The 22356-nt window shown below is 39.8% G+C and overlaps 2 protein-coding genes across 2 annotated transcripts; both read left to right on the top strand.

Moving 5' to 3' along the window:
• The first annotated feature begins 8047 nt into the window (after positions 1-8047).
• Positions 8048-11329, top strand: ddt (D-dopachrome tautomerase). Its single transcript, XM_029440992.1, has 3 exons — positions 8048-8273; positions 10052-10227; positions 11013-11329. Exons 1-3 carry the CDS (start codon positions 8166-8168, stop codon positions 11083-11085), a joined length of 357 nt encoding a protein of 118 aa, XP_029296852.1. The 5' UTR covers positions 8048-8165; the 3' UTR covers positions 11086-11329.
• A 2140-nt stretch (positions 11330-13469) lies between these two features.
• Positions 13470-18088, top strand: gstt1b (glutathione S-transferase theta 1b). Its single transcript, XM_029440647.1, has 5 exons — positions 13470-13748; positions 14797-14884; positions 15065-15215; positions 16444-16620; positions 17489-18088. Exons 1-5 carry the CDS (start codon positions 13592-13594, stop codon positions 17684-17686), a joined length of 771 nt encoding a protein of 256 aa, XP_029296507.1. The 5' UTR covers positions 13470-13591; the 3' UTR covers positions 17687-18088.
• Positions 18089-22356: the final 4268 nt, after the last annotated feature.

Genomic DNA, 22356 nt, shown 5'->3' with positions numbered 1-22356 from the left:
TTATGTCAGTGTGTATTGTATTTCTATAATGTCTATGTTGTATTTCTATAATTTATCAGAATTATTTTCTACTGTAATATTTATTATAATTGTGTATTTGATAATGTTTCATTTGTTTTGTAATGAATGAAATGGACCAGTAGAGATGCTCCAATTTGGTTCTGCTTCTGCTGAGGAGAACCTTGCCCGTAGCTGAGTTACATCCCGTTCTGATTTCAAAACCAAACTGTAAATTGGAGAAAACAATGTGAGGTTGCAAAATTGGAAACTATTGTATCTTTCCAAATTGATCATTGCGATTATTGTTATGTGTTTGGAGGAGTTTCTGTGTCCCATGACTAAAGTAAGACTGATTATAACACACTTGGTCCAAAAAATATACATCCTAAATTATAAGGTATTAATATCACCAAAATAGGAAAATTTGAAAGCAGAAGAAGTTTGGCTTAATCGCTTTAACTCAACATAAGTATTTTGTAAGTTACACCCAGAAGATGTAGGCTACGGCCGCTGTCTTTTCACTGGGCTTTCATCCTCGTCTCCATACAGAGGTTAGGGAAGTTTTAAAGCGGTCCACAGTAGGCAGTGATCACTTCACAATAGTAATTAAGATTGGTATAGAGATGCAACTAGGTGGGGGAGTGAGCACACAAAGACAGAAGTTGAGTAAAGCAGACTGGGATGTATTCCAAGTGTTAAGTGAAGTTAGATGGGCAGAGCTAATAGGAAAGGATATGACAGACATTGGTTACGGACAGCAGAAGAAACTATTCTATTCCACGAGTGTACCATGGTTGGATGATAACTGTAGTGAAGCAATTAAAAGGAGAAATAAATCATTTAGACAACTAAAAGCTCACCACACACATTTGTGAAGATGCACAGCTCAGAAAAAACCCTTGCACAAAACCCAGGAGTTACAGCGAGAAGGGTAAAATCTTACAAGTACCTGGTCGTTCACCTGAACAATAAACTGGACTGGTCAGATAACTCTGCTGCTCTGTTTAAGAAGGGACAGAGCAGCTTTATCTGCTGAGTAGACAGGTCTTTTGGAGTGCAGGGGGCACTCCTTAAGACCTTCTTTGACTCTGTGGTGGCATCAGCTATTTTTTATGGAGTGGTCTGCTGGGGCAGCAGCGTCTCGGATGCTGACAGGGAGAGACTGACCACACTGGTGAAGAACGCCAACTCTGTCCTGGGGAGCCCTCTGGACACTGTGGAGGTGGTGGGAGGCAGGAGAATGACAGCCAAGCTGTCCTCTATTGGACAACATGTCCCACCACCTCCAGGACACTTTGTCCGCACTGTGCAGCTCCTTCAGCGACAGGCTGCTTCACCCGCAGTGTCTCACGGAGAGATACCGTAGGTCCTTTCTTCCTGCAGCGGTCAGACTGTACAATCACCCCGGCCCCTGGTAGACCACCACACCAAAACAGACTATCCCACCACTGTTGTGCAACTATCACTGCCATGTGCACTATTCATTTTTACAACTTGTATCAACGACTGTGTACTTATACTACTGTTACTTTATTTTGTTCTATTTCATTATTGTGTACTCGCCACTTTACTTTCTTGTTCTTTTGCTGTAACAACGTACATTTCCCCATCGTGGGACTAATTAAGGATTTCTGATTCTGATTCTGATTACATCAGAAGAAGAACTACAGTAGATTTACCATTTCATCTATTTGAATTAAGGAGAGCTAATATCTGTTACAACATGCTAGCTCAGAAAGATAGTGCACTTGAAGCAGATTGTTTAACATGATATGGGATATAGGCATAATACAGTCAGTATGGAAGCAGTCAGTTATATAAATCAAATCAAATCAAATGTATTTATATAGCCCAATATCACAAATTATACATTTGTCTCAGTGTGCTTTACAGACTGTACAGGTTACGACACCCTCTGTCCTTAGACCCTCACATCGCACAAGGAAAACCTTCCTAAAAGAAACCCCATAATTAAAGGGGGAAAAATGGAAGAAACCTTAGGGAGAGCAACTGAGGAGGGATCCCTCTCCCAGGACGGACAGATGTGCAATAGATGTCGTGTTTACAGGATAAACAACATAATACAAATACAACATTTGACAGAAATTATTTTGTGTTGAAAAAAGAGAAAGTATGGATGAATCCAAGAAAATGTCAAAAAGGCTTCCCGGTGTCCAGCAGGACCAGGGCAGCAGCCGCAGCCACGATTCCTGATCCTGACGTAAACTTTATCAGTGGCAACCTGCCACATGAAAGACACAGAAACTCTGGGGATGATGCCCTGGATGATGAGTTAGTAACATACAGGTAAATCTGAGCCAGCCCTAACTATAAGCTTTATCAAAAAGGAAAGTCTTTAGCCTGCTCTTAAATGTGGAGAGTGTGTCTGCCTCCCGAACACAAACTGGAAGCTGGTTCCACTGGAGAGGAGCTTGATAGCTGAAGGCTCTGGCTCCCATTGTGCTCTTAGAGACTCTAGGAACTACAAGTAACCCTGCAGTCTGGGAGCGCAATGCTCTAGTTGGTTTATAAGGTACTATGAGATCTTTAAGATATGCTGGAGCCTGACCATTAATTGATTTGTAAGTCAGGAGAAGGATTTTGAATTCTATTCTGTATTTTACCGGGAGCCAGTGCAGTGCAGCTAATACAGGAGTAATATGATCCCGTTTCCTAGTTCCTGTCAATACACGTGCTGCAGCATTTTGGATCAACTGAAGAGTCTTAAGCGACTTTTTGGGACAACCTGATAACAATGAGTTGCAGTAATCCAGCCTTGAAGTAATAAATGCATGGACTAGTTTTTCTGCATTGTTTTGAGACAGGATGTGTTTTATTTTTGCAATGTTACGTAGATGAAAGAAGGCAGTCCTTGAGATTTGTTTTATATGGGAGTTAAACGACAGATCTTGATCAAAGATAACGGCAAGATTCCTTACGGTGGTGCTGGAGGCCAAATTAATGCCATCCAGAGCTTCTATGTCATTCGAAAATGCGTTTTGGAGGTGTTTAGGGCCAAGTATAGTAACTTCAATTTTGTCTGTGTTTAACATCAAAAAGTTGCTAGACATCCAAGTTTTTATGTCCTTAAGGCTTGAAGGCCAATTGATTGGTTTCATCTGGTTTAATTGAAAGATATAATTGGGTATCATCCATATAACAATGAAAGTTTATAGAGTGGTTCCTTATAATATTGCCCAAAGGAAGCATATATAAGGTGAATAGAATCGGTCCAAGTACAGAACCCTGCGGAACTCCAAGACTGACTTTGGCTGTTATGGAGGAGTTATCATTAACACGTACAAATTGAGATCGCTCAGATAAATAGGACTTGAACCAGCTTAGTGCAGTTCCTTTTATGCCAACACAATGTTCCAGTCTCTGTAGTAGAATGTCATGATCAACAGTGTCGAAAGCAGCACTGAGGTCTAACAAGACAAGAACAGAGACAAGTCCTTTGTCTATGCCAATAGAAGGTCATTGGTAACTTTCACCAGTGCCGTCTCTGTGCTATGATGAACTCTAAGTCCAGATTGAAAAACCTCAAATAAACTATTATTATGTAAAAATAAATCACACAACTGTTTTGCGACTGCTTTCTCAAGGGTCTTAGCGAGAAAGGGAAGATTAGATATCAGTCTATAGTTGGCTAAAACCTCAAAAAAAAAATCAAGACTAGGCTTGATCCAGAGTACCAATACTTAAAGCAGGTAAAGATTCATCAAATCCATAAAGCTACAGGCCATCGCACTAACATCACAGTTAGGTAAAACCATGGAACGCATGCTAACAGAGAGATTATCACACTTTCTAGAAAGTGAAAACGTTTTCTTTACTTATAGTGGATTTTGGAAAGGACGAGGGATGATGGATTCCATTTTACTGGAAATGAAGTCAGGAAACTTAAACCAATAGAGAAATGGTGCAGTGTTCTTTGATGTTGAAAAAGCTTACAACATGTTATGGAAAGAGGGACTCCTTATTAAACTTAATAAATTAGGTATAAATGTTCAAATATACAACTGGGAGTCAGATTTCCTGTTTGGGAGTACAATAGAGGTTAAAGTGGGTACAGAATATTACATTAAGTATTCAGTAGAAATCGGAACCCCCCAGGGCAGTGTGTGTAGTCCGCCGTTATTTTGGTGTTGAAATTGAACGTTTATCAGTCTGTCCACATAATCCTCTTTTATCAGATCTTTTTTTTTTTTTATAACTTTTGAAGTCTTGTTACTGGATTTACAAGCCAGTAGGCAAAATATCCTACTCTCAAAAGTGCTGTAGCTGAATTTAAGGAATTTCCATCAGCACTTAATTCAATACCATATCTCAATATAAATGTAACGGAGGACTCCTATGCTAACTTTACTCACTCCCAAATGAATTATCTTGTTGTTAGTGCTGCAGACGCTGCTGCAAATAACACTCGACTCTGTCGCTCCTCTAAGGAAGAATATAATAAAACAGAGAAAGCTCCATGGCTTAATTTACAAATCCTCAAACTAAAACAAAAGTCGAGAAATCTTGAAAGGAAATGGCGTTCCACCAAACTGGAAGAATCTCGATTAGTTTGGTTAGATAATCTTAAAATGTATAAGAACGCTCTGCGTAATGCCAGAGCAGCTTATTACTCTTCCTTAATAGAAGAAAATAAGAACAACCCCAGGTTTCTTTTCAGCACTTTAGCCAGGCTGACAGAGAGCCACAGCTCTACTGAGCAGTCATGATCCAGAGTTTTTAGCCAACTATAGGCCGATAACTAACTTTCCCTTTCTCGCTAAAATTCTTGAGAAAGCAGTCGCAAAACAGTTGTGTGATTTTTTTACATAACAACAGTTTATTTTAGGTTTTTCAATCTAGATTTAGAGTTCATCATAGTACAGAGACGGCACTGGTGAAAGTTGCCAATGACCTTCTATTGGCATCAGACAAAGGACTTGTCTCTGTTCTTGTCTTGTTAGACCTCAGTGCTGCTTTCAACGCTGTTGATCATGACAGAGACTGGAACATTATATTGGCATAAAAGGAACCGCTGGTCCAAGTCCTATTTATCTGAGCGATCTCAATTTGTACGTGTTAACGATAAATCCTCCATAACAGCCAAAGTCAGTCATAGAGTCCCGCAAGGTTCTATACTTGGACCGATTCTATTCACCTTATATATGCTTCCTTTGGGCAATATTATAAGGAACCACTCTATAAACTTTCATTGTTATGCGTATGATACCCAATTATATCTATCAATTAAACCAGATTAAATCAATCAATTAGCTAAATTATTATACTTGGCCCTAAACGCCTCCAAAACGCATTTTCTAATGACATAGTAACTCTGGATGGCATTAATTTGGTCTCCAGCACCACTGTAAGGAATCTTGGCTTCATCTTTGATCAGGATCTGTCTTTTAACTCCCACATAAACACAATTTCAAGTACTGCCTCCTTTCATCTACGTAACATTGCGAAAAATCAGACACATCCTGTCTCGAAATGATGCAGAAAAACTAGTCCATGCATTTGTTACTTCAAGGCTGGATTACTGCAACTCATTGTTATCAGGTTGTCCCAAAAGTCCATTAAGACTCTTCAGTTGATCCAAAATGCAGCGGCACGTATATTGACAAGAACCCAGAAACAGGATCATATTACTCCTGTATTAGCTGCTCTGCACTGGCTCCCGGTAAAATACAGAATAAAATTCAAAATCCTTCTCCTGATTTACAAAGCAATTAATGGTCAGACTCCAGCATATCTTAAAGATCTCATAGTAACTTATAAACCAACAGCATTGCGCTCCCAGAATGCATTGTTCCTTTTGGTTCCTAGAGTCTCTAAAAGTACAATGGGAGCCAGATCCTTCAGCTATCAAGCTCCTCTCCAGTGGAACCAACTTCCAGTTTGTGTTCGGGAGGCAGACACCCTCTCCACATTTAAGAGCAGGCTAAAGACTTTCCTTTTTGATAAAGCTTATAGTTAGGGCTGGCTCAGGCTTGCCTTGGACCAGCCCCTAGTTATGCTGCTATAGGCTGAGACTGCCGGGGGACACCTCTCTTTCTCTCTTTCTCTCCTCCTCTCCCTCTCTCCTCCTCTCCCTCTCTATCTGTATGCATTTATGTAAATGTATGTTACTAACTCAGCATCAGAGTTTCTGTGTCTCTCATGTGGCAGGTTACCACTGTTAAAATTCACATCTGGATAATGAATCCTGGCTGTGCCTGCTGCCCTGGTCCTGCCTGACGCTCACGTTAATATTTTTTTGGGAGACACCGGGAAGCCTTTATTATTACATCATCCTGGATTCATCCTTTTTTTAAACATTTGACCACACCATCACTACTGTCACATGGATGTTGTATTTTTTACTATGTTGAAGATGTTGTATCCTGTACAGTCTGTAAAGCCCACTGAGAGAAATATGTAATTTGTGATATTGGGCTATATAAATACATTTGATTTGATGATTTATTTAACATAATGATTAATGATATTTTTTAACATGTTGAACAAAACATAGGAACAGAATGCAGGCTGCAGTAGAAAAAGTGGAAGAATGGGCAAACAAATCAGGATAAAAAAATTAAAAAATCCCAAATCACATCCTTCGCCAAACGCTATAAAGTAGCACCCATGAAATGATATAGACTAGTACTCAAACAGGTTGAGGTGATTATATTTCTTGGAGTTCTATTTCATGGAAAGCTTACCTGGTATCAACATAATGACAATGTTAGAAATATACGTAAAATTTACATTATAACCATTAATAATTTACTGCGATGTCTGTCAGGGCGAGATTGAGGAACAAGCAGGACATCTTTATTAAATATCTACTGCATCACTTATACTGTATGTCTGCAGAAACCAATCTTAAAAAACTTGATGTTGAACAAGTTCAGCCTCTCCAAATTTGTAGTGGAGCATTTAAAACATCACCGGGATCTGCAATGTAAGTTGAAATGGGGAGGGTTGAGCTATTGTTGGTATATTGGACTAATCTACAAGGATATAGTAGATCTCACCCCACACAGACCATCTAACAGGAGTGTTGGGACCATAATGAGTCTACATTTAACAGTTCTGGGTGGATGGGGAATGCTAAGGCACAAAATGTAGGTCTGTGTGATGTGGAAGTCAGCCCCACTGTTCCCTCATCAGCTATACCTCCCTGGAGATTCTTTATGACATCAATAGACACAAGTCTGCACCTTAAATTGAAAGAAAAACCTAAACTGATACCAAAGGGAACAATAGCACAAAACTATATTGACCAACACCAAATTAAAATGTTCATATTCAAATTGTCAGACCACCTTTCAGCAGAATTACTCGGGATATGGTTAGCATTGCAATGGGTTGAAATCATTGATGATGGCAAATCATTGATCCAGTATCATAACAGCTTCTGATATCTTGGCAGCTCTTTCAAGCCTTAAGTCTGGGAAGTCGTCATGCAGGCAGGATATTGTGTATGAAATTTTGCATCTGCTTGTCAGATTACATTGAATGGGATTTTAAATCTCCTTCTTTTAGGTTCCTACTAATGTAGGGTGAAAGGAAATGAAGATTTAGACACACTAGTTAAACAATCATTAAAAGTAAAGCAGAGGTTAAAACTATCATAAAGGACTATACACGCAAAACTTGGCATGAATACTGGGGCGTAAGTGACACAGGAAGACATGTAGGTGGAAGACGGAGCAGGAGCACCAGGGCAAGAGATGGAGACTACCCGTCTGAGAATAGGAAACACATGATTAAATCAAATACTCCACAGAATAGATAAGCACCCCACTAAAGGACTATGCGCACTGTAATAACAAACAAATAACAAACATGTACTAATAGACTACGACAGGTATGATGTAGAAATAATTAATGTCAGGATTAACTGATGAAAAACCCATTGGGGAATTATCTAGGAAAGACATCATAGAAAGTAAACAGTCTTCTAATTAATTTAAGAGCAACTGGAATAATAGAGATAATTTAGTTGTATCTTTTTATCTACGAATCTACTGCTCCACCTTCCAGTGCAGCAGGTGGCGGTAATATCAAAGCTTTGGTTGCCAACCACCAATGAACCTCAAAGAAGAAGAAGAAGAAGAAGAAGAAGAAGAAGTCTCCATACAGAGTTGTCAGCAAACTTGATTCCAGTAGTCATTAAGATGCCTTTCATCGATTTACAGAGTAATTTACCGGCCAGTTCATTCTCGGAGGACTTTCTGAAGAAGCTGTGCTCCTGCACCGCAGCTGCTCTGGGAAAACCAGAGGACGTGAGTACATTTCAGCTGCACGTACAAGCTGCTGTGCGCGTGCAACGGTGCTAAAACACAGGTGGTCTACATTAGTTCTGCCTTACAGTTGTGCACATGCGTGTCAGTATGTTGTCATGTTCCTCTCTGTGCAAGAATTAACACGTCAACCCAGCTTTAGCCTGTTTAATTATTGGAACAGATTTCACCAGCCCCAGAGAATTGTTGATTCTAACTGGCTGGGAGGGTCCGTACAGTTTACCAGCACACACATGAGCCATGTTTTTGTTCGCTTTTCTAAATGAATGTGCCAGTATGTCGATAAGGACAGCGACAGTGGGGCTGAAAGACTGACCGCTTCAGCTGAACATGTGTGTGTGTGTATACATGTTTAAACCCACTTCGTGCAACATACACATATGGACAAAAATATTGGGCCACTCCTCTTAATCATTACATTCAGGTGTTTCATTCAGTCCCATTGCCATAGGTGTATAACATCAAGCTCCTAGCCATGCAGCCTTTACAAACGTGTGAAAGAAGGGCTCACTGAACGTGGTTCTGTAATAGGATGCAGCGTTGCAACAAGTCAGTTTGTGAAAGTTCTTCTCTCCTAGATATTCCAAGATCAACTGTAAATGGTATTATTGCAAAGCAGAAACGTTTAGGAACCTCAGCCATGAAGTGGCAGAGCACGTGAAGTTACAGAGCGGGTTGCCGAGTGCTGAGGTGCATTGTGCGTAAAAGTCACCAAAGATCTGCCGACTCAATAACTGCAGAGTTCCAAACCAGCTCTGGCATTAATGTCAGCACCAAAATCTTAATGCTTCATCTTCTTATCTTAAGTCATTTTAGACAATTCTATGCTTCCAACTTTGTGGAAACTGTTTGGGGAAGAACCTTCTCTGTTGCAGCATGACTGCCCCAGTGCACAAAGCAAGGTCCATAAAGGCATGGTGTGATGAGTTTGGTGTGGAAGAACTTAACTGGTCTGCACAGAGCTCTGACCTCAACCCCATTGAACCTTTGGGATGAACTAGGACAGAGATTGCCAGCAGGCCCTCTCGTCCAACATCAGTGTCTGACCTCACTAATGCTCTTCTGGATGAACGGGACACGCTCCAACATGTTGTAGAAAGCCAGAAGAGTGGAAGCTGTTATAACTGCAAAGGGGGACCAATTTTATATTAATGCCTGTGAATTTGGAATGGGATGTAATAAAACCTCCTGTAGGTGTAATGTTTGGTGGCCCAATACTTTTGTCCATATAGTGTATAACACACAACGACACGTGCAGCCTGTGTAACAACCTCATGACATGACACTGACAACTGTATGTGCACACACAAGTAACTACATTGATAGTTGTATACACGTGAATACTTTATTAAATATGATATAAATCATACAAACATACATGAAGAATTGTATCTACTATACTGTGAGAATATCAAGGCTGCATGTCTGTAAAATGACTTTTCAGACTAGAGTTGCTCAGTAAACATGATGATTGGTTATTTTCTGGATTTGATTAGATTTTTTCAAGATTCCCTCCCTCACATGGTTAGAGTAAAAGCTTTGTCAGCATAGAGTTCTATGTGTTGCTCAAGAACAGCCCGGCAGGCTTTGACTCACAGGAGAAAGAACTCTGACCATGTGGTGGGGTGCTCTCTTTGTCTTTGTTGATATGGATTTCAAATGTAGTTCTGTGTATTTTCGCTCAGTCTTCCCTCTGTTGTGTTGATCCATATTTAACTGCTACTCCTTGGCTAATGTTAGTCATTGTGATCTTCTTTCAGAGGATGAATTTGGTGGTGAAAGCCGGGTTGCTGATGCTGATAGCTGGCTCTTGCTCTCCGTGTGTGATGCTGTTAGTGTCTGCTATCAGTGTGACCGACACCGCTGACAAGAACAAGGAGCACAGTGCCAAGATCTTTGAGTTTCTGACTAAAGAACTTGGTCTGGCTGAAGACAGGTGAGGTCATTGCTCTGCCTGCCCTGCGCACATATCATCAGCTTCCATAGAATATGAGGAGAAACTGGAGTAGTATCGATGCTGTCTTCAAAGCTTTTGTGTAATAACAAGGCCTGTACCTGTTTCCTGTGACTACCTTCAATCACCACCACACACAATTTCAAACACATTTTAAAGAGACGCAGCAGGTCCATCAATGAGCTTTCTCGTGCATTCCCCTTTTGTTGTAGAGATTTGTACTTGTTTATCAAGGACTGTGCTTTTTCACTGATAACCTTACAAGTAGAAAAGTAACTTGGTCAGGCTGCTGACGCCTTTGTCAGCCTCAGCTTGCAGGTCTAAGGTCATTAGAGGGTCTCAACTCACTCACCACATAGTATTTGACAGTAAAAGAGTTAATTTAAGAAAACACATGTTTACCATCCACTCTTGTCTGATTACTGACTGCAGATCATTCTCTATTGTGGAGCAGTTTAAACCCCAGCAGAGCAAGGTTGTATAAAGGTGCATGCAGATAGCTAATACATTAGCTTCCTGTAGTTTGGACTCTGGCACTCAAAGTTCAGCACTGCCAAGATGGTTTCCAGTTGGTCCACAGTGCAAATGTGCTTGAGTAGACTGTCTTCGTTAAAACTACAACACACATTTGCATCAAAGACACTACAGTAACACCCTTGAAACAGCACACAGCAGCAGAGCTGCCGACTACCCCTACAGAGTGTGTTATTCTCATATTTGAATGAATGCACTGGGGAAAGGATTGACAGCTTTTTTCTGATTCACAGGATTGTTATTCAGTTCCACGCGCTGCAGCCTCACCAGGTCGGGAAGAAGGGAACTGTCATGAGCTTCTTGTGAAAGACGTTGCTGTGTCTGATACATCTCACCAAGTCGTTCCTAAAAGAAAGAGAATACAGAATAGCAGATTAGATCCGTATGAATCACTCACTGAAGTAAAGTAATTTTAAGGTCAGGTACTGTATTTTCATGTCTTATCCAAGCACGCTGTCCGCCCCATGTTTAACATATCTGCAGTTGTTCCTAAAGCTGTAAAATATGATGTTGATAAAAAAAAATTCTAATTAAAAAACCTGTCGCTGTTTTCAGTTTGTGGCATCAGTTTATCCCTCAAATAAAGTTAAAAAAATGATTTATTTGAAACTCCATTAATATACATTCTTTAACTTGAAATAGAAGAACATTTATTTTTTATTCTGTTGACTTCATGACAATTAGATTTTAAAGTCTGAGCTCAAGACATGACAGACATGCCATTTGACCTTTGACCCTCGGGTACTTACCTCTGATATGTGTATCTCCTGTTTTTAGTGTTCATGTAGATGTTTTTCTGCAGAGTTGGGTGCCATTTGACAATTATAATTTTTAAATACAACTTCAACAGCAGATACAGTAGATCCACTTAGTTTGGTGAAGTGCTGGTTTATAAATGGTTATGCAAGACAAACATGAACATATAGTTCATAATTTTGATGTTCTGATGTCTGTACTTGTATTCAATTCATTTTACTTAACTGATCTGATCATGGTTGTTAGTAAGAAGAATACTTTATTCACAGAGCCATACAATAATTCATCCTATTTGTATGATAGTTTTTTGTGTGAAAACATGTTGCATAAACACTTATGCATCCTTTAATGACAAACAGCAGGAACCTCTATAATTCTGAGTTATATAAGCCTTTACATAAGAGTATCGCCTTTCACCCAGTGCTACAGTATCATGTCTGATTGCCAAACTTTTCACAACTGGAGACCAGAGAGTACAAATATGAAGCAAGAGGATTCACTCTTCAACCACTACTTCTACTTTCACTAATTTCTTGTGTGCCAGACAAATCCCCAGCTCTATTCTCTCAGTAAATGTTCTTATACTAGCAGCAGTAAGAGGAAACTAAAATAATGAATGGTGCCAGATGAATAAAGAGACTGTCATCACTTAACACGTCTGTATTAAACAAACGAGAGATTTGTTTTATGGCTCAACTAATACGACAAATGTTACTGAACTAGGTAACTTTACCGTTAGAAAAGGACCAGCAGAGTTTTAAGTCCCAAGTTATTGCTGATTGCTAGATCCTAACAGCAGTGATCTTTTGGCTAAATAAGTAATAAGTAATGTTATAATGTGACTTGGAAATGGAGTATTTGATGGAATCAACTTTTAATCGTCTCACATGTACACAGCACAGCATACACAGACTGCATTCAACCCACCCTAGTATTAGCTACTGTACAGCGCCCTGTGAGAAGTGTGGGGGTGCGGTGCCTTGTCTACACATGTGCCAGTCCACTCTGTTCTCGGTCTGCTCGGAGACTTGAACTGCCAATCTTTCGGTTCCTACAGACTGAGCTACCAACCACAACTGAGCTCAACGGTAACCTTTACTCTCGCTAACGTGAGAACATTATAACATTATATATTGACTGCTAAGCAGCTTCCATGCCAATCAAGCGTAAAGTTAACGTAACGACAAGGCTTTGGCCGTTGACCTGAAAAAAACTGCAAATGAGGAAGTGACTTAATTTATGACATTAAAAATATATTCATATATTACAGCAGGTTTGTTATTAATTGCCTGCCTATGGACCATAATACTGAATCTATTTAGGATTTCTAAATAAAATATATTGCTTTTGTTATATAATAGCCATTTAGAATACCAAAGACAGTTCTTACATATTATGTGCAAAACATCAGCAATATAGAGTAAATGCACAATAATGAGATTATCTTCATGATTGAAATAATGCAGTGTATTGATAGAAAAATACAAGGATTAGGTTCCAATTACAGCAAGTTTAAAACTTGACCCAGGTAAAATGGCTGCCATATGGTTCCCTCCCGTGACGGCAGGTATATGATCATATCTTCCCTCTTCCAGTAAGAATGACTCACCATTTTGTTGTAACTGTCAGTGTGTGTCAGTTGCTTCAAAGTTATTCTGCTTTCACGCTTTATACAAGCATCATTGGAATTTAGTAAATTACAGTAACATGTTCTTCAATTTATGGAATATACTTAGCCTATTTGGTAGATGTATCCATATGTCTGTCTGAGTAGATACTGCATATCTTGCTTACTGTTGCATTTCTCTACTATTAATTTGCTGTATGAGGTGCTCAAATTTGACTCTCAAGTACAGCAGTGATTATCTATATTATACATTTTAGAAAGGCGGATAAAAAAGGCTGTTTGAGGGAACAGTGTTTGTCTGAGGTTTGGGGTCAGAGGCTGGCAAGTGAAGGGGACGGCCCCAAACATGAACCGCCTCTGACGACACTCGCAGTCTGTCGCCGGAGAGACCGGAACTATCTTGGTCAAATAAAGGATCTTTGGTGCCTCATGAGCGTAAACGGGAGAAGTGAGAAGCTGCACTCAGGAGCAACGATGGCGTTAGAGCTGTACTTGGACTTTTTTTCTCAGCCCTGCCGCTCAGTTTTTATCTTCGCTAAGAAGAACAACATTCCCTTTGAACTCAAACATGTTTCGTTAATGGACGGTGAGTTCAAGCTCACATTCACAGTCTGGATAAAACACATTTACGGTAGAATTGTTGCCTGCTAGTCGTCCTCTGCTGGACTCTAAACGGGAATTTAGGAAATAGATAATGCAGGAAAGACAACGTTGTCCACAGTCTGTGTCTAGTCTGTACAGTAGTCTATGTCCAGCGGAAACCATTAACTTATTTGCACATAGAGTCACTCTTTATTTACGCATCCTGATGTTGGCAGGCTCGTTATTGTTCTCAGCTGTTTTCTATCAGGTCTCTTCTTCTCTGCGTTTTGTAGATTAATAAAAAGACTTAATATTGGAGATAATTGGTAGTTTTGTTTGTAAGCATGTATATCGATATTAGGATGGTATTATTGGAAAGTTTCAGTATCAGTAGTAAAATGGCTTAGTTTAATTTCGACACTGCTATTTTGATGCTTCAATTAAATGTTTTCTTACCAAAACCCTTCTTTCATTTTACATTCACGAGTGTAACTATTAGCTATTAAATAAAATAAATGAAAACAGGAAGTTTCTGCTCCAAATATAACTAGGGCTGGGTAGTGTTGGAATATCTTTAGTGAAGAAGTATTCAGATCCTTAACTTAAGTAAAAGTACTTATACCACACTGTAAAAATACTCTGGTAGAAAAGAAAAAGTCCTGCATTGAAAATGTTACTTAAGTAAAAGTATAGAAGTATAATTAGGAACATTTACTAAAAGTATTAAAAGTAAAAGTACTCAAGTTCAGAGAAGTCCTCACAGTGAAGAAGCTGGAAACATTCTTTCCATGAAAAATGACTGAAACGATCAAACATATTGTAATTGATTGATCGGTTAATAATCTCTGTACTTGTAGGCCTATATATATTGTTGGGTAGTTTAATTTATAACAAACCATCATATTTGATAAAACTCTCAAATTTGTACTTAAGTAAAGTACTTGAGTAAATGTACTTAATTAAATTCCACAATGACTCCTATGGACCCATTTCAGTTCACCAAAACAAGTTGTTGCTACTGCTGACTTGCCCCAGGTGTGTGTTTGTTACAGGTGAGCAGTATGGAGAAGAGTTTGGGAAGATCAGCGTAATTAAAAAGGTCCCTGCTCTGCGAGATGGAGACTTCTGCCTGACTGAAAGGTGCGTATTTAAATATTCTTCAATATTTCAACAGTGACATCTTCAGGCTCTTTACCCCATTTAGGGACAAGGGCGTCCACCAGAGCTTGTGATCCCATTAATGAATGAATGGAACAGTAATGACCCTGTATATACCCATGTGTCCTCTGTGCAAGTCATCACATATGTTTTCCACTGCAGCATAGCCATCCTGCTGTATCTGGCAGAGAAGTTTAAGACTCCAGACTTCTGGTACCCAGCTGACCTCCAGCAGCGTGCTCGCGTCAATGAGTATCTGTCATGGCAGCACCTTGCCATCCGTCTGCATGCAGCCAAGATGTTCTGGCTGCTGGTATGTTCACTGACACCTCACATGTCATGGTCTCCTGCTTGTTAAAGTGTGGGCTTTAACCTCCAGCTTTCCTCCAGACTGATGGCAAAGAGAAGTCAGCTGGAAGCAAAATGCTCGGAGAGCCGCTGATATAGGTTTCCTGCTGCTTTCCATTGTTTTGCTAGTGTGTGCAGGTGGAACGGTCGGGGCCTTTTCCTCACCCTTCACTGACACGGATTAACACACAGGTACTGGTTTCAAACTTCATGTTGAAACAGAGCTTGAAATTAGAGAGTTAGTTTCAAAGAAGTTTGTCTTGTATCCTATTTCATTTTCTTTTCATACTGTATCAGTGTGACATTAGATGTGCTCTGCTTTCTTTGAGATCAACATAATAGTTTTACATGGAACATGGAGAAACCTTCCTGTAAAAATCCCTGAAACATAATCCAGGTTTCTCTGTTTCTGTGCCTCCAACTGCTCCTTGTTTCGGCACAAGGTGAGTGAGTAGCAGTAACAGGAAGACAAAAGCATCACAATGTGATGTATAATCTTTGCATGACCAGTGTTAGGTTAGACTTTACACTTTCATTTCAGAAGGTACATAATTTAAAACAACCTTTTTGGCTTGTGGCGAGTGATCACAGTTTGCATGTCCATGATTTTGTAGCAGTTTAAAAAACAAAGGTCTGTGAATGAATATTTATTAGCAAGAATTGAATGACGCATTTAATTTGTTACTGAATGAGACATTATCTCACCAGAGATATTTTTCTCAAACGTTTGGTCCTTTTAAAATGGATACAACATGTGTTGCAAATGACTGGAAAAGGCTTCATCGGATGTCAGAATGGAAGACTTCAGTGAGCCTGTGAAGACACAGTGGCAGTCTCTAATCTCTATTGGCTTTAACATGAGTGTGACAAAAGAGTTGACCTGTTTCCTCCCCAGCTCTGTGAGAGAAGAGAACACTGTGTTCACAAGCTGGACCCTCTGACTTTTGTTTTGATCATGCAGTCTCAGGAAGTCACAAGGTTGGATGCTGTATCTTGATGGTGTCCTTGGCCGCCTTTTTAGAAAAACATTCACATGATCTGCTCAGTCATTGTGTCTGCTTTCATCTCCTGAAAAGGTTTCAACAAGAGATTGAAACATCATCAACAACAAGCTCATTGACACAGTTGAGTAATGTGATATTTCACGTGTACTAAATGGAGATTCAAATTGAAATCTTGTGTTTGTGCTGTAGATTATGATTCCCAAGGTTATGGGCGTGGACGTCCCGCAGGACAAGATGGACGCAGCCTTGGAGGACCTGAACGGCTCACTGAAACTCTTGGAAGAAAAGTTTATCCAGGACAGACCCTTCATTGCAGGAGATCACATCACATTGGCCGACCTGGTTGCCATTGTGGAGGTCATGCAGGTGAGCAGAAAGGGGGGGGGGGGGGGGGTGTTGTCCTTTAATATCTATTGGTCCGTTTTAATCTCCTGCTGCAGAACCCCTCTGAGCAGTGCACATCCCAATTCAACATAATAGCAAAGATAAATGAGCGTACATTACATTTACACAACATTGTTAATAGTCTCACGTTCACCCATGAATCCTTGTGCAATCACATGAGCTAGCTAACCTATGCTAAATCACTGTGGGGCACATATTTATAACTGTGAACTAGTTAGCTACGGCTAGCAAGTGCATTTAGGGCCTTTTGCTTAAATCTCGCAGCAAAGTAAGACGCAAGTGGCAAAGGGGTTGTATTTAGTCTCTTAATTAATAATAGGTGTGTTTTAGGCGTAACATGAAATTAACCAGTTAGAGTGTCATCTCTCCTTCCCTTTTCAAAAGCAAGGTGCAGTCTCCACCGTCTCCCAATCCTCTGTCTCTGTATTGTGTCTTGTCAAGAATGGGATGTTTTTATGTATTATGTCTTTTATGTGGACCACAGGAAGAATAGTTGTTACTGCGGTAATAATAACTGTCTCTGGTAAAGACTTTGTTTGGGGGACTCTAGTGTAAATTCCCAAACGTTAGCTTAAAATAAATGAATTTATACAAATGGCTGCCTGAAGGGTTAAAAACCTGTAGAAATACAGACTCTAAAACACTGCAGCAGGTTTTAAGAAATGATTGGCAACTATGAAAATAGTATATGCTTTGTTGTAAACAGACGGGTATTGACAGAATCCATGTAAGCATTGATAAGGAATGATGTGGGTCAATAGTCACAGGGATAGCTGAGAGTTGGCTTTTCCACATTAACTGGCCTTCTCTGTGATTCTCTCCCTGACAGCCTGTGGGCTCCGGCCTGGACGTGTTTGAGGGGAGACCCAAGCTGACCGCATGGCGGGACAGAGTCCAGGCCGCCATTGGAAAGGATCTGTTCGACGACGCCCACCAGACCGTCCTCGGGGCCCAGGAAAATGTGAAGCTGATGGACGGCAGCAAGTTGGCGTTCTTCAAGCCCAAGATCCTCAAGTTTTTCATGTGAAGAGGAGAACACTGGTTCTGATACTTATAGACTGCATAATACACAGTAGCAGATCTTTTATAAATAATCTTGTGTAAAGTCTGTGTGATTTTGGGCTATATAACTAAAATTGGATTTGATTTGATTTGCATCAAGAATTTCTACTGTTTTCTAATAAAAGCACTGTAATGTTTAGTGTGACGGCATGTGACGTGCAGGACTGAAGCAGTCAGACACAGTTCTGGACATAACTGCTCCTCTGAGAGCTGCCTGCATGTCTGTGTCCACAGTCGAGCCCTTTCTCAATGCTTCACTGTGGACATAGTACATGCACTCAATGTCTGGAGACTTGTTAATGATCGACCAAGTGCTTTGTGTTTTTGCTCCAAACTCTTGTAATGGAAAATAAATTGCTTGATTGTGCTTATTGTTGTCTGTCTTCCTACGTCACATGATACGGGGTGAAGGTTTGACCTTTGTTTATGTCTTAGGTGTTCATGGTGGGAGAGGCAGTACATGGATAAGGAGACAGAGACAATCAAATCAAATCAAATGTATTTATATAGCCCAATATCACAAATGATACATTTGTCTCAGTGTGCTTTACAGACTGTACAGGTTACGACACCCTCTGTCCTTAGACCCTTCGCATCGCACAACGAAAAACTTCCTAAAAGAAACCCAAAATTAAAGAGGGAAAAATGGATGTCTAAACTGAATAAAGCCAGGTCCAGTTTTAAACTAGTTGCAACAGTGTTTTCCCCTTGCCCTATTCTATGTCCCCCTCACACGGTATCATTGCTTGACCTTCGTGCTGCATGCTCTGATCCTTTCTGCAGAAAAACTCTTCATAACAAAATACTCAGACAAACTTTGTTTCTCTTGATCATCTTTGTTAACATCATTTCCACCACAGTCTGCTCTCTGTCTGTTATGAGGATTAGCTGGTCACACTGTGACAATGTGTTTCATTGAATGGCTCCTGCAGTGGGAGATAATGTGGATAATTACATTACATTACAGTTCATTTAGCTGACACTTTTGTCCAAAGTGACTTACAATAAGTGCAAATAATCATGAGGATACGAATCTGATCAAGTATCGAGTAAGAATCTTTAATTTAATCTAATTTAAATGCAGAACAATAGCTTCAAATAAGCCAAACCAGTGTAGTGACATAAAAAGGTTGTGTACGTATTGACAGCACTAAATAAAGCAGGACTCATTTTATTGGAAGTCAGCTGCATACTTAAGGTCAAAGGTTAATGTATTGACATTCTACAACACAACAAAATGCAAGATGATTTACATTTCTATACAGGTTGAAATACATGTGACCTCATCTTGTACTAATTAAGCCACTGTAGAATTTTCCATATGCTTTAAAACCAAAGACTGTTCTCACACTCTCTCTCTCTCACACACACACACACACACACACACACACACACACACACACACACACACACCCCCACCATCAGTAGCAGTGTTTTTGACTGAATTCCCAGTAACATTCAGAACTCCCGTACTTCCCACACATTTGAACCTGGTAACCTTCAGCATCAAGGTCTGATTGGGAGTTCATCCTCCTGTTGTTTCACGGCGGGTTGCAAACCACCAAAATGGTGCAATGCTGACACCGAGTGGGCAAGGCCGGGCCATTTCAATTACATAGCAAATGTCATAACGTTATATGTGTATGTGTCTAATGAACACTAGTGTGTCTGAATTTTTGGGAATACATACTTTCTTTTTCATTTTCAGTGTATATATGTAATGAGAATAAAATAATGAATGTAAAAAGTGTAGGTGTAATAAGCTAAGGCTTCAGCCTATGTGGTTTACGGTCAGCATAAGTTTGCTTTGGTTTGTCAGTTATTTCAAAGTAATGACTTGTTTATATGTGTATTTGAGTTGTATAAATTGACCAAAAATAACCTCTGGAACACGAAGTCTGGTCAGTGGTTGAGATTAATGAACAACAAAGGTTCTTGTTTCAATGACAGACATCAGTAGGTCAAAATAATATTTCTGAAAATACTGATATTTCTTCTTCAATAGTATGTAATGTAACAGCAGATTAACATGGGCCAGACAGTGTACCTGAATATGACATGAAAATACAGTAACTGAATCTTTACTCCAGAGTGATTCATACTCATCGATTCTCTTTTTATTCAACATGTTAATAATGATGCATCAGATGTCCATCCTGTCCTCAAAAGAGTCAGTCAGTCTCTCTCTCTCTCTCTCCATTGTGCACACTGAAGACCCCACTGAATTTAATGGCATAAACTGTTTTATTACTTGCACTTCATTTTATGACTGAAAGAAGTTTGTACTGATAGACTTTTATTAATCCAGTTAGGCAACATGTTCACATCGAAGCTAAAGACAATTCCACTTGGAGGAAGAACATGAAGTAGAGTTGTACAGCCACAAAGATCCCTGTGTGCTTCCTCTGGACGCCAGAGAGTACAGCTTCCTCCAGGAGATCATGAAGATAAATGGTCAGAGCCTCGCATGGCTGGGAGGCTTCAGACTGCAGGTCTGCATTTATTAAAAAAAAAAAAAAAAAAAAAGAGTCAGGCTACATCAAGCACAGAATGGTCCGAATAAAGAGACTAAGAGACCACCTCCTGACGCTCATGTTCTTTGTCTTTTAGAACACGTGAATGTGGATTGAACTGGAACTACGAGTCCTCCGCCGTCTGCCTCACCTGCCTCTACTTAAACACCAGCTGCAAGTCCACCCGTTTGATCCATCTGGTGAAATACATCAGCTAAACCTTTTGTTACTTTTACATCTTTTCTTGCAGGGACTATATGACAGTTAGAATATTGTTTCAGTTTAAAGCCAACTCATGAAGTTTGTTGCATCTTACAGAATTATAATTTTCCTTTGTGTATTCTTTAAGTGTTGTAATTTGTTTGTCAAAGTGTTTGGAAGTAAGTTTCATTTCCATAATACAGACTCTCCTCTGCTCTCCAAGGAAATGATTAAAACAATTGTTACTATTACTGCTGGTTATTTCTTGTAGAGAGCAGGAGATGGCTAGTTATGAAAAGACTTCAGTTATAATTAGGGCTGTTGAATTAACATGTTAATTTCGAATTAATGTTAGGCTATCTTGTGACAAACAAGATATTGAAATAAAAGACATGTTTATACCAGTTTAAAATGCCTTACTACTACCAGAGTGGAACGACCACTCTGCGTCTTCCATTGCGCCAGGGAAAGGGCGTGCTCCAGCGGGACTGTCGATAGAGTGTGGAGAGGAGCAAGAGGGATCCGATCCGATCTGCAGGGAGGCAAGGCAGCAACTGTCCTGGGAAACATCCTTCAAGGTCTGGTTCACCAGACGAGGAGGAGCTGAGGAGGATCAGTGCGCAGCGAGGGAAACATCCTGTAAGGTCTACATGTATGTAATGATCATGTCTGACAAAAAAAAAAAAAGCTCAACTTCCCTACATGTATGTAAGGTCTACATGTATGTAAGGTCTACATCCTTCCACGTCTGGTTCAGCAGGTAATCTGACGTATTTATAGAGGAGTGGAGTCGGCAACTGGCGAATGAGATCGCTGATTTTAACTGGGTTCAGGTGTGTCAATTAGCAATGCTGGGTTCAGGTGTGTCAATTAGCAATGCTGGGTTCAGGTGTGTCAATTAGCGTGTCTGTGTGTCTTTGTTATGACAGTATGTGGAAAAGGTTAAAGGAAGTATGCAAATATTTATGCACAACAAGAGTTCATCGCCATGATAGCGGACAGCAACATTAAAATCACAACAATATATATAACATGCAACAGTCATAAAAAGGTTAACCATACATCACACGTCTTAAAAGATGGCTTTATGGCACTACTACTACTACTACTACTACTACTACTACTACTACTACTACTACTACTACTACTACTGCTGCTGCTACTGCTACTACTACTACTACTACTACTACTACTACTACTACTACTACCACCACTACTGCTACTACTGCTGCTACTACTACTGCTACTACTACTAGTACTACTGCTGCTACTACTACTACTACTGCTGCTGCTGCTGCTGCTGCTGCTGCTACTACTACTACTACTACTACTACTACTACTACTACTACTACTACTACTACTACTACTACTACCACCACTACTGCTACTACTACTGCTACTGCTACTACTGCTGCTACTACTACTGCTACTACTACTAGTACTACTGCTGCTACTACTACTACTACTACTACTGCTACTACTACTGCTACTGCTACTACTGCTGCTACTACTACTGCTATTACTACTGCTACTACTGCTGCTACTACTACTGCTATTACTACTGCTGCTACTGCTACTACTACTACTACTACTACTACTACTACTACTACTACTACTACTACTACTACTACTACTACTACTGCTGCTGCTGCTGCTACTACTAATATATTTAATAATAATAATAATAATAATAATAATTCCACTTGCTTCTGGTAACACATACATTCTATTCAATCCTGTATTTTGTATAGGGACAACAGCTCACAAGTATTCTTTTTTTTATTGTTTGAGAATAGATACAGCCTATTACACTCTTTAGACAGATAAAAAAAGCAATGATACAAACAATAGCGACATGCAGTTTTATAAAGAACAAACATCAGCTCCAGTATCTCCTGTAGAAGTCCACACACAATGACGA

Source organism: Cottoperca gobio, chromosome 1 (assembly GCF_900634415.1).
Source record: "Cottoperca gobio chromosome 1, fCotGob3.1, whole genome shotgun sequence".
In the NCBI taxonomy this organism is placed as follows: domain Eukaryota; kingdom Metazoa; phylum Chordata; class Actinopteri; order Perciformes; family Bovichtidae; genus Cottoperca; species Cottoperca gobio.
Note: the sequence above shows the minus strand (reverse complement) of the source record. Positions and strands in the feature narration are given on the sequence as shown.